Source organism: Canis lupus, chromosome 26 (genome assembly GCF_011100685.1).
Source record: "Canis lupus familiaris isolate Mischka breed German Shepherd chromosome 26, alternate assembly UU_Cfam_GSD_1.0, whole genome shotgun sequence".
Taxonomy (NCBI): domain Eukaryota; kingdom Metazoa; phylum Chordata; class Mammalia; order Carnivora; family Canidae; genus Canis; species Canis lupus.
The window spans coordinates 19,280,362-19,293,472 of NC_049247.1; the positions used below are offsets into that span (position 1 = coordinate 19,280,362).

A 13,111-nucleotide genomic window follows, 5' to 3' on the forward strand; every position below is an offset into this window, starting at 1 on the left:
GAAAAGCGTTCATAGTAATGCAAAGTGGGACAAGGAAATTCCTGTGGAGATGCAGAAGTTGGTGTTGTAGGAGATCCGTCTGGGATATCACAGGACAGCCATGAGAATTAAGTAGTGTGTTTCTCAAAGTTCTCGACAGAAAGAATAGCTTGTACAAAGGCTGTGCTAGTCTCAGTAGTGGGAGTGGTGATTGAGGCCCTAAAATGATGCCATGATTCTGCATACATGTATATACATATACTTGCACAAGCTCCTGCCTTAAGACTCTAGAAGCAGGGGAATGGAGGTGAATCCCAGCTGCCTTTCAAATAACTACAGAGAATTAAAAGTAGTAGTTCAGCTCCAGAGGTAAAGCGCCATGAACACTGGATTCGAAGTCTTCTTGTCTCTGGAACTCCTTTGACATTCTCAAGATACTTAACCAATCCCACCAGAATTCATGTGGCTAACTGGTGACTGATGAGGATCTCACTGATCAGCATGGAAGGATCTATGACAGACCATCACTTTATGTGGGAGAGGAAAGGCACTTTATTGTACAGGAATTGCAGCCTAGGGATAGGAGCTTCTGGATAGATGTCTTGGCAAATGCCTTTTCCTGCCGGAAAAGTTTCGATGATGCAGGAGGCATGTTTGGAATAGCTGTAGTATTGCAGCTGCAAGGAGTGACCAGGTTTGTCGTCCCCCATTAATGTGGGAATCCTCTTCAAAGTTCTTAATTACATCCTTAATTTTTTAAGGCAGTACTATAGTGAGAAATACATAATTCAAGGCTTGGTCCCGCATTTACCTATAGCAAGTTAAAGAAGCCTGGTGCAGTGACCCCAACACAATGTTTATGAGAGTCTTGTTCTCCTGGGCCATGTGTGCTTACAGGGAAAAAAGAGGTCATCCCTGGGACATCTAAAATAAGAGACTATTAAGAGTATCTTTAATGTGTTCTTAAACTTGGGGAAATAGTCTTCCTAGCACACCCCTGGGCCTCTGTTAGTGATCCAGGCTTTTTTGTACCTATTTAGGTGACTTGACTAGCCTTTGCTGACAGTCACACCAGTGTTCTTTCTCACCTCTTTTGAGCAGCAGTATAATACAGAGGTTACCGACCTAACTCAGCCACTGTTGATCAGCAAAGGCAAATGGAAAAAGAGCCAACAGGACGTACCCCATAAGCCTATAATGCTGGTTCCTGAGCTATGCTACCTGACAGGTACTTCAGATTTATGCAGTCCTCTTAGAAGACCACCCCTTTCAAGCCCCAGATGTTATGATGTAGAAGTACAGGCTTCTCACAGTACTCCATAATGACCCAGAGCTGTGTTCTCTCCGTTGGCTCTTCCTCTTCCAGATAAAACCATCAAGGCTTCTTCACATACATATTTATTCTTGCTTGTTTAGCTATATCTTCTTAACTTTTTAAGGGTCTATCAGTTAAAATGCTAAAAGATTACAGGGTGATGAGAGACTTGGCTCTTCATATGAGGTTGGATCCAGAAAAAAGGCAGCACGAATTACGGAAACTGATGAATACTATACAAATGTTAAGTCCTATTCTTCTCTGTATGTGTTTGTGTGTATGTCCTGAAGTTGAGACCCGTGCAGAACTCTTGATATCTCAGATTCTCCAACTAAAAAACAACAGGTTGGAAGAAAATGACCTCTTGTGGGAACAACTCTATTTGTTCCATCGATGCAAAGTTAGAGGAGGTCTGGAGGGGAAGAACAAAATAGAAAGACCCTAAGCACAAATGTGAGAGTAAGGACATGACTTCAAAGTACTAGAGACCCTCTCTCTGCAACATGTCAATACAGAAGACAAACAACAAGGCATCTTAGATTAAAGGAGAATTTTGCAAATGGATCATCACTTTTGCTTATTTCCTTTGGTTTGATTCTGTGGGAATATTTTTACTTTCAGAAATAGGGAGGTACGACGGGAACTTTGACTCTGGGGTTTGAAGTTTGATACCAACTTCTTGTCCGTCTCGAGAAGGATCTTGAAAGGAGTAAGAATTTTTCAAGGAAGAACAGTGGTAAGGCAGCTTCAAAATGGTCATGTTCTAGTTACTCATGTAGTCATTTGGGGCCAAATGAATAATAATGCAGAGGACCTAAGTCAGGTCAGTAACTCACTGCTCTCTCTTCTTGGGCTGTTTGTCCTTTCTCTAGGGGAGAGCAAGCAGGTGTTCGATTAGAATGCATGTAACACCCTTGGCATATAGTAAACTCTATAGTTTACCTTGGTTAAAGGTAAACTTTAGTTTACCTTTGGTTAGTGTTGGTGGACATCTCTTATGGCAAAACAATCTGCCAAGTATATCCTTAAGAGTCAAATAGCTAGAATCCAAACAATCCAGAGTAACCCGTGATAGAATCCCAGTATTACTTACCACTATCTTAAGGAAAGAATATTTAATTCAGTTATGACCAAAGTTTAAAATTGTAACGTTTCAGTAGGAAGTAGCAAAAATTTGCAATAGAAAGGCTCTTTGTTGGTATTTCTTTAAAAACTGAAGTCTTATACTGTGTCTTCCAGTTTGACTCCCATCCACAGTTTGCAGATTGGTCGAGAGAGACCAGAAGTGGACCCTTACTCAATGTGAAGTCACTAGATCATTGGCTAATACTCTATCCTACGAGAAATTATGGAGCGGCTTCATCCTTAGTACAGAGTCTACGGAAAGTCACACCCACCATGGGCATAGCTATGAGAGAGGCAAAAATGTAAGTAGAGCTGAAATTAAGATCTATAACAACCGATCTTCAAATCAGAGGTAAAGTAGAGTCAGACGATATTAAATTATAGGAATTGGTCACTGTATTAAAACCATGGAGGTTTGTAAACAAAGTCTAATCTATTCCAATTAACTGTAAAATAGGCTTTGGGGATATATAGTTTGTGGCTATTGGGATACATGCTGAGGAAGCCAGAAATTGAACTTATTTTTGTTTTAAGAACAAACTTTCGGGGCACCTGGGTGGCTCAGTCAGTTAAGCATCTGACTCTTGGTTTTGGCTCAGATCGTGCTGGGTGCTCAGTGGAGAGTATGCTTAAGATTCACTCTGTCTGCCCCTCCCCTTATGTGTGTACGTGCACAAGCTCTCCCTCAAATAAGTAAATCTTTCACGACCATTAGTTAAAAGTAATTTTTTTTTAACATTATACCTTGTTTTTATGTGGTGCTCCATTGGCTGCATAAAACGTTTGTTACATATTTGCCTTTTGAATACAGATGATATATACTTATTTTCTAGGCTTGAAGTAAGTGATACAGTCCAGTCCTATACAACTGTCTTAGAAAATCATGTTTCCTCCAAAACACAGATGGTAAGTGTCTATTTGATAGCACTTCCTTTAAAAACAACAACAAAAAAAGATTTTATTTATTCATGAAAGTGACGGGAAGACAGGAGAGACAGGAGAGACAGAAGCAGGCTCCATGCAGGGAGCCTAATGTGGGACTCCAGGATCACACCCTGGGCCAAAGGCTGGCACTAAACCACTGAGCCACCCCGGCATCCCATTGACAGCAGCTTGCTGTCTTACTTTGTAGTGTTATAAATCTCATCTGTTTAATTTTGAGTGGTAGACACTCAAAATCTATCTCAAGTGCCCTTTCTTTGGCAGGGACTTGTCTTCAATTTCTGTCCTTTCCTGTCTCTGAGGCTGTCAGCCTGTTCATGGTCTCTGACCTTTCAACCATGTTCACTGGAGAGTGGGCAGACACTTTGGGAGAAAGTGGCCTCAGTTGCTGAGATCACCTCTCTGGGTCCCTACTTCTTTCCTGTCTTAACCTAATAACTCTTTATGACCTTGTTAGACTGGCTGAGCCCCAAACAGGCACAGTCCCTGTGTTTTCATCAGTTTGAACAGCTCTTCTTAGGAGGAGACTGGCCTATGCTATTCCAGAAGCTGAAATTGTAGGATACGTTAGCTGATCACTCTCTGAATACTACTCAGAAATCGTCACAGAAAAATTAGAATCTAGATTTTGCAATTGTACTTAAAAGCTTGACTTATTGAGCTATTGAAATATACATATATGTGTATATGTATATACATAAATTTATATACATAAATATATATGTATATTTATATATGTGTATATATATAAATAAATGGAGGTGTGTGTGTGTGTGTGTAATCTGTACCCAAAAGATTAGGTGCTTTAAGAAAAGCATATCTGAACCTTAATGCACTAAGCGCAGTGAACCAAAACAAAGTAGAATGAATTAAACAAAAAGCAGAAACTAAACAGAATGACAGATCGAAAGCAAGAAGTGTTAAAACTTGGTGTTGTCAAGATTGAAGAAAACAGTCTGAGGGAGGCTTGGCAACATTAAGAACAAGGAGAGTTCATGATTAACAGATTTGCTAGAGGTTAAAGAAATATCAGGAGATGGGGCACCTGGATGGCTCGCTCAGTCAATTAAGTGTCTGCCTTCAGTTCAGGTCATGATCCTCAGGTCCTGGGATCGAGTTCCACTTCAGGCTCCCTGCTCAGTGGGGAACCTGCCTCTTTCTCTCCTCCTGTGATAGCTCTCATTCTCACTCTCTATCAGATAAGTAAATTAAAAATCTTAAAAGAAAAAGTAGAATACCATGGGCCTAGGGTGACAGTAAGCCTGAAATGCAATCTTCAGAAAAAGAAACAGTTAGTGTGGTGAATTATAGGAAAAATAATTGCAGATGAAATGTAAAAAAAAAAGTACAAAATGCATTTGATAGAATTCCACATTCATTCATGTGAAAAGAAAATTGTAAAATGAGAAAGGAATTTCCCTAGTCTGATTGAGGATTATCCCCAAAAAATCTTCCTAGAAGCATCATCATGTTAGAAATAATACATTGAGGATCTTCCATTATAGTTAGAAAGCAACCAAACAGTAATTGCTCTTTCTTATGATCCCATGTCCTGTTGGAGGTCTGAGCACGTGTTAGAAGTCTTGCCCTGCTGCCTGTACATCAGACAGTTTCCATAACTCCTGAGCTTATTTGCTTATCCCCACTAGTAAAATGGGGATACTAGTCTTGATCTCAGTAGGTTATTGAAGAATTAACTGAGTCAAGTACAATGGTTGGCAAGTGCTCTCACAGCACCCATCATGTAAGTGGTGACGTTCCTGATGATGGTACGTTTCAGTCTGTGCTTGTTAACCCTCTGTGTCAACTTCATGATGAACTCCTAGAAACAGAATAGCCAGGACGTAAAGACTTTGCAAGTGCAAGTGATTCATGCATATTGCCCGTGCCTGGCTCCTAGGCTCTTTCTTCTTCCATATGCTCACCTTCGCCATTATTGAATGGAATGGGATTCCAGACCCTTTACCCTCCTGGGCCAGCTGTGGATTGAATGAACAGACTCTGTTCCTCCACCTAGGTAGTTTGCTTGACGTGACATCCACTTCTCCCATTACTGTGGTTTCATGTCCTAGGTAGTCTTGTTGCTGCTTTATTTCAAGGTCCTTTGCGTGCTGTCCAGTGAAAAGAAAGACCTGTATGATGGCATAAAACAATACCTGTGTGTCAATTGTCTGACCCCAAGCCAGTGTGTCGTGGCACGGACCTTAGACAAACCCCAGACGCTGATGACCATTGTGACAAAGATTGCCCAGCAGATGAACTGCAAGATGGGAGGAGCCCTCCGGAAGGTGGAGACAGGAGTACGTTGGATTTCATTGCCTTCTCTTTATTTCACTTGTGTTCAGTGGAATTTAAGACTCAACCATCTTAAACGCAATTGCTTAATTGTGCTTCTATTGTGTTCTAACTCAATGTCTTACCTTTTTTTAAAAATTTCAGTTACAGAATGCGATGTTCATTAGTATTGACTGTTTCCATGATATTGTAAATCGGCGGAAGTCAGTTGCAGGCTTCGTGTCCAGCATCAATCAAGAATTGACGCAGTGAGTGGGCGTAGGCAGACATTGTGTAGATGGTAACTAGCTGTAGGCCAAAGAGGAGAGGTGGGCCTAACTAACGTTTGTTGACAAGGGCCATGGGCAGGGTATTCTCTCCCTCTTCTGGCAAAGTTATGCTCCAAATACATTTGATGTGGAAGGATCTATATCATTTTTCTGTTGCTGCTTAACAGATGATGACAAACATGGCAGCTTAAGAGGACACTCCTGTGTCTGCGTGTAGGTGTGTCAGGCAGCCATCAGGTTGGCCATGTTGGCCAAGCCACAACCTCCTCTGGAGGCTTGAGGTCCTATTGCAAGTGCACATATTGTGGCAGAATCTTTTTGTTTTGTTTTGTTTTGTTTTGTTTTTGTTTTTGGTAGATGAAGGACAGAGGTCCCCATTTCCTTGCTGGCTGCCAGCTACAGACCTGTCTCAGCTCCTGGGACTTCATCCATATTCCTTCTCGAATGCCCTGCTCCCCCAGAGCACACACTCCTTGTTCTGCTTCAAATCTCTCTTCCCCCTTCTGCTATCTTGCTTTTTCAGGGGGTTATGAAATTAGATAAGGTCCATCTGGAAAATCTCCCCTAAAGCCAACTGTGACATAGGACATAATCACAGGGGCGATACAATAGTCACAGATTCCAAGCGTTAGATTTCTGCTCACTGGGGGCTCTGATGATCAGTGAGTCTCCCCATTAACACATGGGGAAGGACTCAGGCCCCACATGGGGAAGACAGACCTAGGAATACAATCAGAATCCTATAGGTACAGGATCTGCTCTTCACAGATCTATATGTAATGGATCTGCCGAAGAAGATATGCTTCCATATCTCATGTTTCTCCCTTGCTTCAGGGATACTTTTGTTTTCTGTGCTTAGAGTAGAACCTACCTTCAAAAGAGTTTGCACATTCTTCAGTTTAGTTTCTTGAGCATTAGCACGTGTATGACCATCACCAGTCATTTTTATGCTTCCTGAGAATTGTGGCCCCCTAGGTATAATTACAGAGTATTCTTTAAGGGGGTCCATTTTTATTTTCATGAATGGCATCAATTATTCCAGTCTAGTTCCAGTTCTAGTTTAATATAATATTGGTTTGCTTTTTTGGTAGAAGGGCATGTGGAAAATAATGTTTCAATCATGGGAAGAAATTAAGCTCTCATTCAGTTCATTTTTTAATTTTTAATTCTTTTAAATTGGAGCTCAATTTGCCAACATATAACACCCAGTGCTCATCCTGCCAAGTGTCCTCCCAGTGCCCATCACCCAGTCACCCCAACCCCCACCCACCTCCCTTTCCACTACCCCCCATTTCCCAGAGTTAGGTGTCTCTCATGTTTTGTCACCCTCACTGAGATTTTCACTCATTTTCTCTCCTTTCCCTTTATTCCCTTTCATTAATTTTTATATTCCCCAAATGATTTCATTCAGTTCATGAATAATGTTGAAATCTTGCTTTTTGGCACAACATTTCCACTGCTCTGTTCTCAGCATTTGAACATACCATGATTTCATCTTGTAGACTGTAAATTCTGGAAAAGAAGCAGACAAATGTATTATATCATGTCAGGTCATTGTAATACTTTGAAGCAATTAAAAAAAAAACAGGGTATAGAAACTTGAGACCAGTATTGCTTGATCTGTTGGGTAGTGGTCAAGTAAAAATTACTGCTCCAAAGCAACTGGTTCCCTCAAACCATGATTATGGATGAACCATTGTTTAAGACCTCAGCCTGAAAGCGGCAATCTCCAGTAACACTGGTTATTTATTTTGGGTGTCCACCATGAGACAGCAGTAGTCCTGCACATTGAAGTGCGTGTAATTTGTACCAATGTTAGTGAATGCTTCCATATTCCTATTTGTGTGCATTCACAATTTTAATGAATGCCTAGGGTACTGGAAGAGACCAATGCTTCGATATCGGCAGAGGCATCAAAGAATGGATTCCTGACTGTATCTTCAGCTACCCATAGTGACTCTCCCCTCCCCCCCCCCCACCACCAGAGGTTCTAGATTAACTCAGGATGAAAAATAAGGGAATTTTAAGACTCCCAAATCTCAAACTGACAGCTTATTTTTCTCCAAACAGGTGGTTCTCTCAGTGCATTTTCCAGGAGTCGGGTCAAGAGCTTGTGAACGGGCTTAAAACCTGCTTGGAAGGTTAGTGTCCCATCAAGATTGGTTGCCTGACTCCATCCGGTAGTTGTCTGCCAGCGGACACACTGTCCCCCCGGAGACGTCTGGCAATGCCTAGAGATGCGCTCTAGGATGGGATGGAGGTGGGATGGAGGTGCTACTGGCCTCCAACTAGCGGGTAGAGACCAGGCATGCTACAGAAGACAGCAACACCCATTCTGCCCCCACAAAGAATTATCTGGGTCAGAATTTCTGTAGTGGTGCTGTTGAGAAATGCTGAGCTCACGTGAAGACCAAAAGGCAGTGAATGTGTCCTGGAGGCTACAGGATTGAAAGAACATGAACCTAGAAGCTGTTACAAATAGCAGTGGCCAGTTGGTTCTGAGTTACGGCTTATTCACCCGTGTTTCTGGTTTCCTTCCAGCTGCCCTGAAGCTCTGGTGTAAACATAATCAGTTTCTACTACAGGAAACTGTGTATCGGGATGGAGTTGGGAATGCTCAGCTTCAAGCACTGATGGATCATGAAGTCCCACAGATTGAGTCCTCCTTGAAATCTGTGTACCCTAAAGACTCTGGGTATATAAATTGTAAAGTGCAGATTGTGTAAACTCTACATTTCAGTCTCTGAAAGGAATATCACAGTTATGATCTGTGAATTAAGAGAGAGAGCATGGCATAGAGGGCATCAGTTGCTGGATGGGGAATTCATTCTTTGACTTTCTGGTCCACACCCAAGTCAGAGGACAGAGCAGAACTAGAACGTTCCGGATTGTGTTCTCCCCATGGAACCCCCTAAGAACCTGTTCCTTTTTTTCTAATCTCCCTGCAAGCCTTGATGTAGGAGGGCTTGTTAAGCTCGGGTACTTATTAAAATCCATAAACACAGCCTGGTGATGGTTTGTGTTTAGTCAACTTCTTTATTCTGGAGTTTTGTAGGTCCTAGGGCTGGGGAATGCCTCTCCTCTGCCTCCTCTGCTTGTCACTGGGGCCTGGTTCCCACCACAGATAGAAGCAGCCCCAACCTTGTGAGGAAGTTCCTCCCCCTAAGATGTGAGTGGCTGTGAATAGAAACCTCTCTTACTGCTTAAGTCAGGCTCATGGAGCTAGGACAGTAAAGTTGGTGTGTGGGGGGACTATACCTCCCGCAGGTTCTTCTTAAGGAATCCTGTGTGTGTGGTGCTTCAAGTAGTTTGCGTGATCCTAAATAAAGCTGACTTTATTTGAAAAACAAACTTGAATTTTGGGGAATGACAGGTTCATGGACTAACCTCCTGAATCAGTTGGATTAGGCCTGTTAAAAAAAATAATAAATTTCAGATGGATGGAAGAAAGCGGAGTAGAGGTCCTCATGTCAGCTGGTCCCTCAAAATTAGCTACATAACTATCAAGCCATCCTGAACACCAATGAAATCAAGCCGAGTTGTAAGCAAGAATGGCTGAGTGTACAAATAGAAAAGTGAAAAAATGAAGCGGAGTAGTGGAGAAGTAAAACGGAAAGGGATATATTAGAGGATAATGGGTGGGGTGGGGGAGGGAGCACGTGTAAGCCAACTTTAGGAAAGTGAAAGTGCCCCCAGGTTCAAATCTGGGCCCTTAGAAGTGTGCTCCTCTAGAGATGTCCCTGCCTGAAAGGAACTCATTGGTGAAAGGGTGCAGAACCACAGGTCATTGCGGGGGGGGGGGGGGGGTCTCAATATTCCTGGAGGCCAGAAAGCACTCAGGTGCCTGAGCCAGCAGAGTTCCCAAGTACTGGTTCAGATGAGCAAGCCTGCGAGAATGTTCAGTTTGTGGTGCCATCAACCACGATCCCCCGCCGGGCCAGGTGACCCCCGTCCACACTGGCCTGGAACACAGCCTCCACCTTCCTCTGGGAGAGGAAGAGTGGGTCAGCATTGGCCCGGTTGAACGTTCTCCTTGTGGGGGGCCAGCAACCACAGAAAGGGACACACCTCCCGTTCCTCCAGGAAGAGGCGGGGAGGGCAGGAGCGGCAAAGACTGCCTGAGGAAACCTAAACATTGCACATTTCTGCGTCCCCCCAGGTCCCCTAGGAGAGAATTGGAGTAGGCAGGCACCATCGGAGTCTGCAGATTGGTCAGTCACCACATCCCTCATCTCTGGGGCTGGAGATCAGGGTGTGGTCTTTTTGCCTCTCACTCCCCAAAAAGACATGAAAGGTTTCAGGGAACAAAACCCTCACAGAGCAAACAGCCTGGCCCCCTGACAAGGTCGGTGCAACACCACCCAGGCACACACACCTGAGAATCTGTGCAGCAGGCCCTTCCTGGGAGGATCAGCTGGAAGGACAGGTGACCAGCACATTTCCTGACCAAACAGAAGTGGAACCTCTAGCACTGGGGAACAGAGCACAGCAACTCAAGGTTTTCCTTGTATGATTCCGTTTTCTTTCAAGATACAGTCATCCTCTATTTTTTCCTTTATTCTCATCTCACCTAGTTTCTTGTTTTATCAAGTCTTCTTTTTGAAATCTTTCCTTTTTTAACTTGTATATATTATTTATTTATTTATTTATTTAAACTTTTATATTTTAATGATGTATTTTATTTAAAAGATTTTATTTATTTATTCATGAGAGACACAGAGAGAGAGGCAGAGACACAGGCAGAGGGAGGAGCGGGCTCCATGCAGGGAGCTTGATGTGGGACTTGATCCTGGCACTCCAGGATCACGCCCTGGGCCAAAGGCAGGCACCAAACCGCTGAGCCACCCAGGCGCCCCTAATGACATATTTTAATATTACTTGAGAAATGGACAGAGCAGACGTTTCTCGAAAGAGGACCTACACGTGGCCAAAAGGCACGGGAAAGAATGCTCCACAACACCTGTGAACAGGAAAATACAAATCAAAAGCACAATGAAGTACCACGTTACACTGGTGAGAATGGCTAAATTTAACAACGAACGTTGGCAAGGATGTGGAGAAAGGGGAACCTTCCGGCCCTGCTGATGGGAAGGAAACTGGAGCAGCCACTCTGGAAAACAGTGCGAGGGTCCTCAGGCAGCTTAAAATAGAGTTTGCTATACAAACTCTACTTATCTAACACTTTGTGATACAAAGTGTCTCCTCTCAAATACCACCCTTGTCTCCCCAGATGCACCTCAGTCTACAGAGCAGAAGTTGGTTGCTGTGCAGCTGCATTCACTTTGAAAGCTTTATGAGGATGCCCGTTGCCATGGTGACGGGAAACACCTCTGACTTTCTTCCCACCTGTCACTCTTTGAGCTGAGTGAGTGAGAAGTGAGTAGGTGCTCAGCTCTCTACCTGGCGTCGTGACAATGGGCAATCTCAATTCTTTACTCTGCGATGGTATGTTCCTAAAGATCTTCTGAATGCTCTTTGCTACCAACTGGATGGTTAACTCTTTCTCCGACTATATTTCTCATTGTTTAGTTTCCTCTCCCCAAATTGTCATGCGGCGTTATACGTACGCGTTTTCGTTTGTTCTATTGCTCCATTTCTGTTTTTCGTTATTCTACCAAACTAACTGCCTTGAATATTGTGCCTCCGTTTTGAAAAAATGTCTTACTCCCTATTATATCCTGCAGCCCTCATTTGTCATCACAAAGGACCTCACAGGGGGAAATATGGCCACGTCTATTTTCAGGTTTCGTTAGTGTCCAAAATTACACATTCAAAGTATTCATTTCAGAAATTAAGTGCAAATCCAGAAAGGTTGATATGGAGGATACTTGTCATTGTTTTATCAATGCTTTACAATGTCTTCCTTGCGTTTTTTCCCAAAATGGGGATCGAGTTCCGTATTTGCAGGGGCACGTTGCTACCTTCATCTGAATGGTTGCCCAAAAGTCCCCCTGTGAATATGAATGTCTCTGATTCCATTTATGCCCCAAACACATATTTCCTGTTACCCTTTGGGCATTTTCCAAAATTACACTTTATAGAGATATCAATTTTATGCTATCCCTCATCCCATTCCTCCCCTCTTAAGGTGTAAGCATAGTGAATATATGATATTATTCTCAGGTGTGCAACAAATAGCCAGTCTTTCTACTTGCGTGGATAATTGGTTAATAAACTAATGACTGAGAGATAACCATGTAAACACTTATTAGTCATTCTCAAAGAAAAATAGGTGATGCACACAGTTGAGTAGAGAAAGTAAATTTTACAGATGTGGAGAATGGCAAGCGTTTGCACTTAGGAATGTCGCTTGAAAACAAAGAGACTTCATTAGAGTTGTTTTCATATAACGTCTTACTCAGTTCTCCTAAACTGCCCTCCAGAACTCTGTCCAAAAGCTAAGCTGTGGTTTATCCGAGGACATGCCAAGGGTCACCAGGCACTGTTTTGAGGCACGTATATTAGTGTGAGGAATAATTAATGCACAGTGACCTTGTCTCACACGTTTTAAAACACAAGAGTTGATACTAGTGACTCTACTTTCCTGCACACTACTATGCATCACATTTGATGTGCTGATCATGACTCAGGAATTGGAACGTCGTGCAGGATAGTCAGGATAGATCAAGGGTCCCAAGAGTATATTCAGGGAGGAAGCAAATAGCTTTTTTTTTTCAAGGCCTCCAATTCTGTGAATACTAAATGGTGTTAAGGTAAAATACTTGTATTTAGGCAAAGCCAGTTTGCGTTACAAGGCAATGGTCTGGGAAGTCAGATTCCCAGGGTTCAATCTAGCTCTGGAACTTGGGAAACGTGAGATGTCAGACAGGATATTTAGCTTCTACTTAACCTTCCTGATCACTATCCATACCTTTATTCATTCAATGCTCATCAAACACATATGTGATGTTTTGTTGACACTCCCTCCTCCTCAGGTGGGGAAACAGAGACACAGTGATGAAGTTCATGAACTCCGAATTAAGGAGCCAGGATATGAATCCAAGCTTAGAGTCCAAAACTCATATTCTAATTAGTGAACTAAACTGCAATGATGACTCAGGCATGGAGTTATTGGTTACTGTGCAAAGGATCTTTAGCGTCTGTGTGTATGTCAGGAAGGACCTGTTGTGCCAAGGGAAATCCCAGCACTGTCTACCATTATGAGGTCACCTCCGTGGTTACATAG

General features: G+C 42.8%; 1 protein-coding gene and 1 long non-coding RNA gene across 10 annotated transcripts in view; one reads left to right on the forward strand and one right to left on the reverse strand.

Annotated features, from left to right (window-relative positions):
• Positions 1 to 1,625: 1,625 nt before the first annotated feature.
• Positions 1,626 to 13,111, forward strand: part of LOC119866192 (piwi-like protein 1) — a 32,007-nt gene continuing 20,521 nt past the window's right edge. For 5 of the 9 annotated variants that reach the window (XM_038575456.1, XM_038575460.1, XM_038575459.1 and 2 more), the window contains exons 1-6: positions 1,895 to 2,030; positions 2,534 to 2,721; positions 3,253 to 3,325; positions 5,461 to 5,661; positions 5,801 to 5,904; positions 7,996 to 8,066. In XM_038575456.1, coding sequence (XP_038431384.1) covers positions 2,693 to 2,721; positions 3,253 to 3,325; positions 5,461 to 5,661; positions 5,801 to 5,904; positions 7,996 to 8,066 — 478 coding nt within the window. In that variant the 5' untranslated portion in view covers positions 1,895 to 2,030; positions 2,534 to 2,692. Of the gene's footprint in view, positions 2,031 to 2,533; positions 2,722 to 3,252; positions 3,326 to 5,460; positions 5,662 to 5,800; positions 5,905 to 7,995; positions 8,067 to 8,466; positions 9,283 to 11,222; positions 11,371 to 13,111 lie in introns of those variants that run through there. The other 4 variants (XM_038575461.1, XM_038575462.1, XM_038575463.1 and 1 more) reach the window with 3 other exon arrangements.
• On the reverse strand, positions 7,217 to 13,045 carry LOC119877592. Its single transcript, XR_005379306.1, has 3 exons — positions 12,797 to 13,045; positions 9,184 to 9,335; positions 7,217 to 7,437 (listed from the first exon to the last, which is right to left on the reverse strand). It is a non-coding gene; the product is annotated as an uncharacterized LOC119877592 (long non-coding RNA).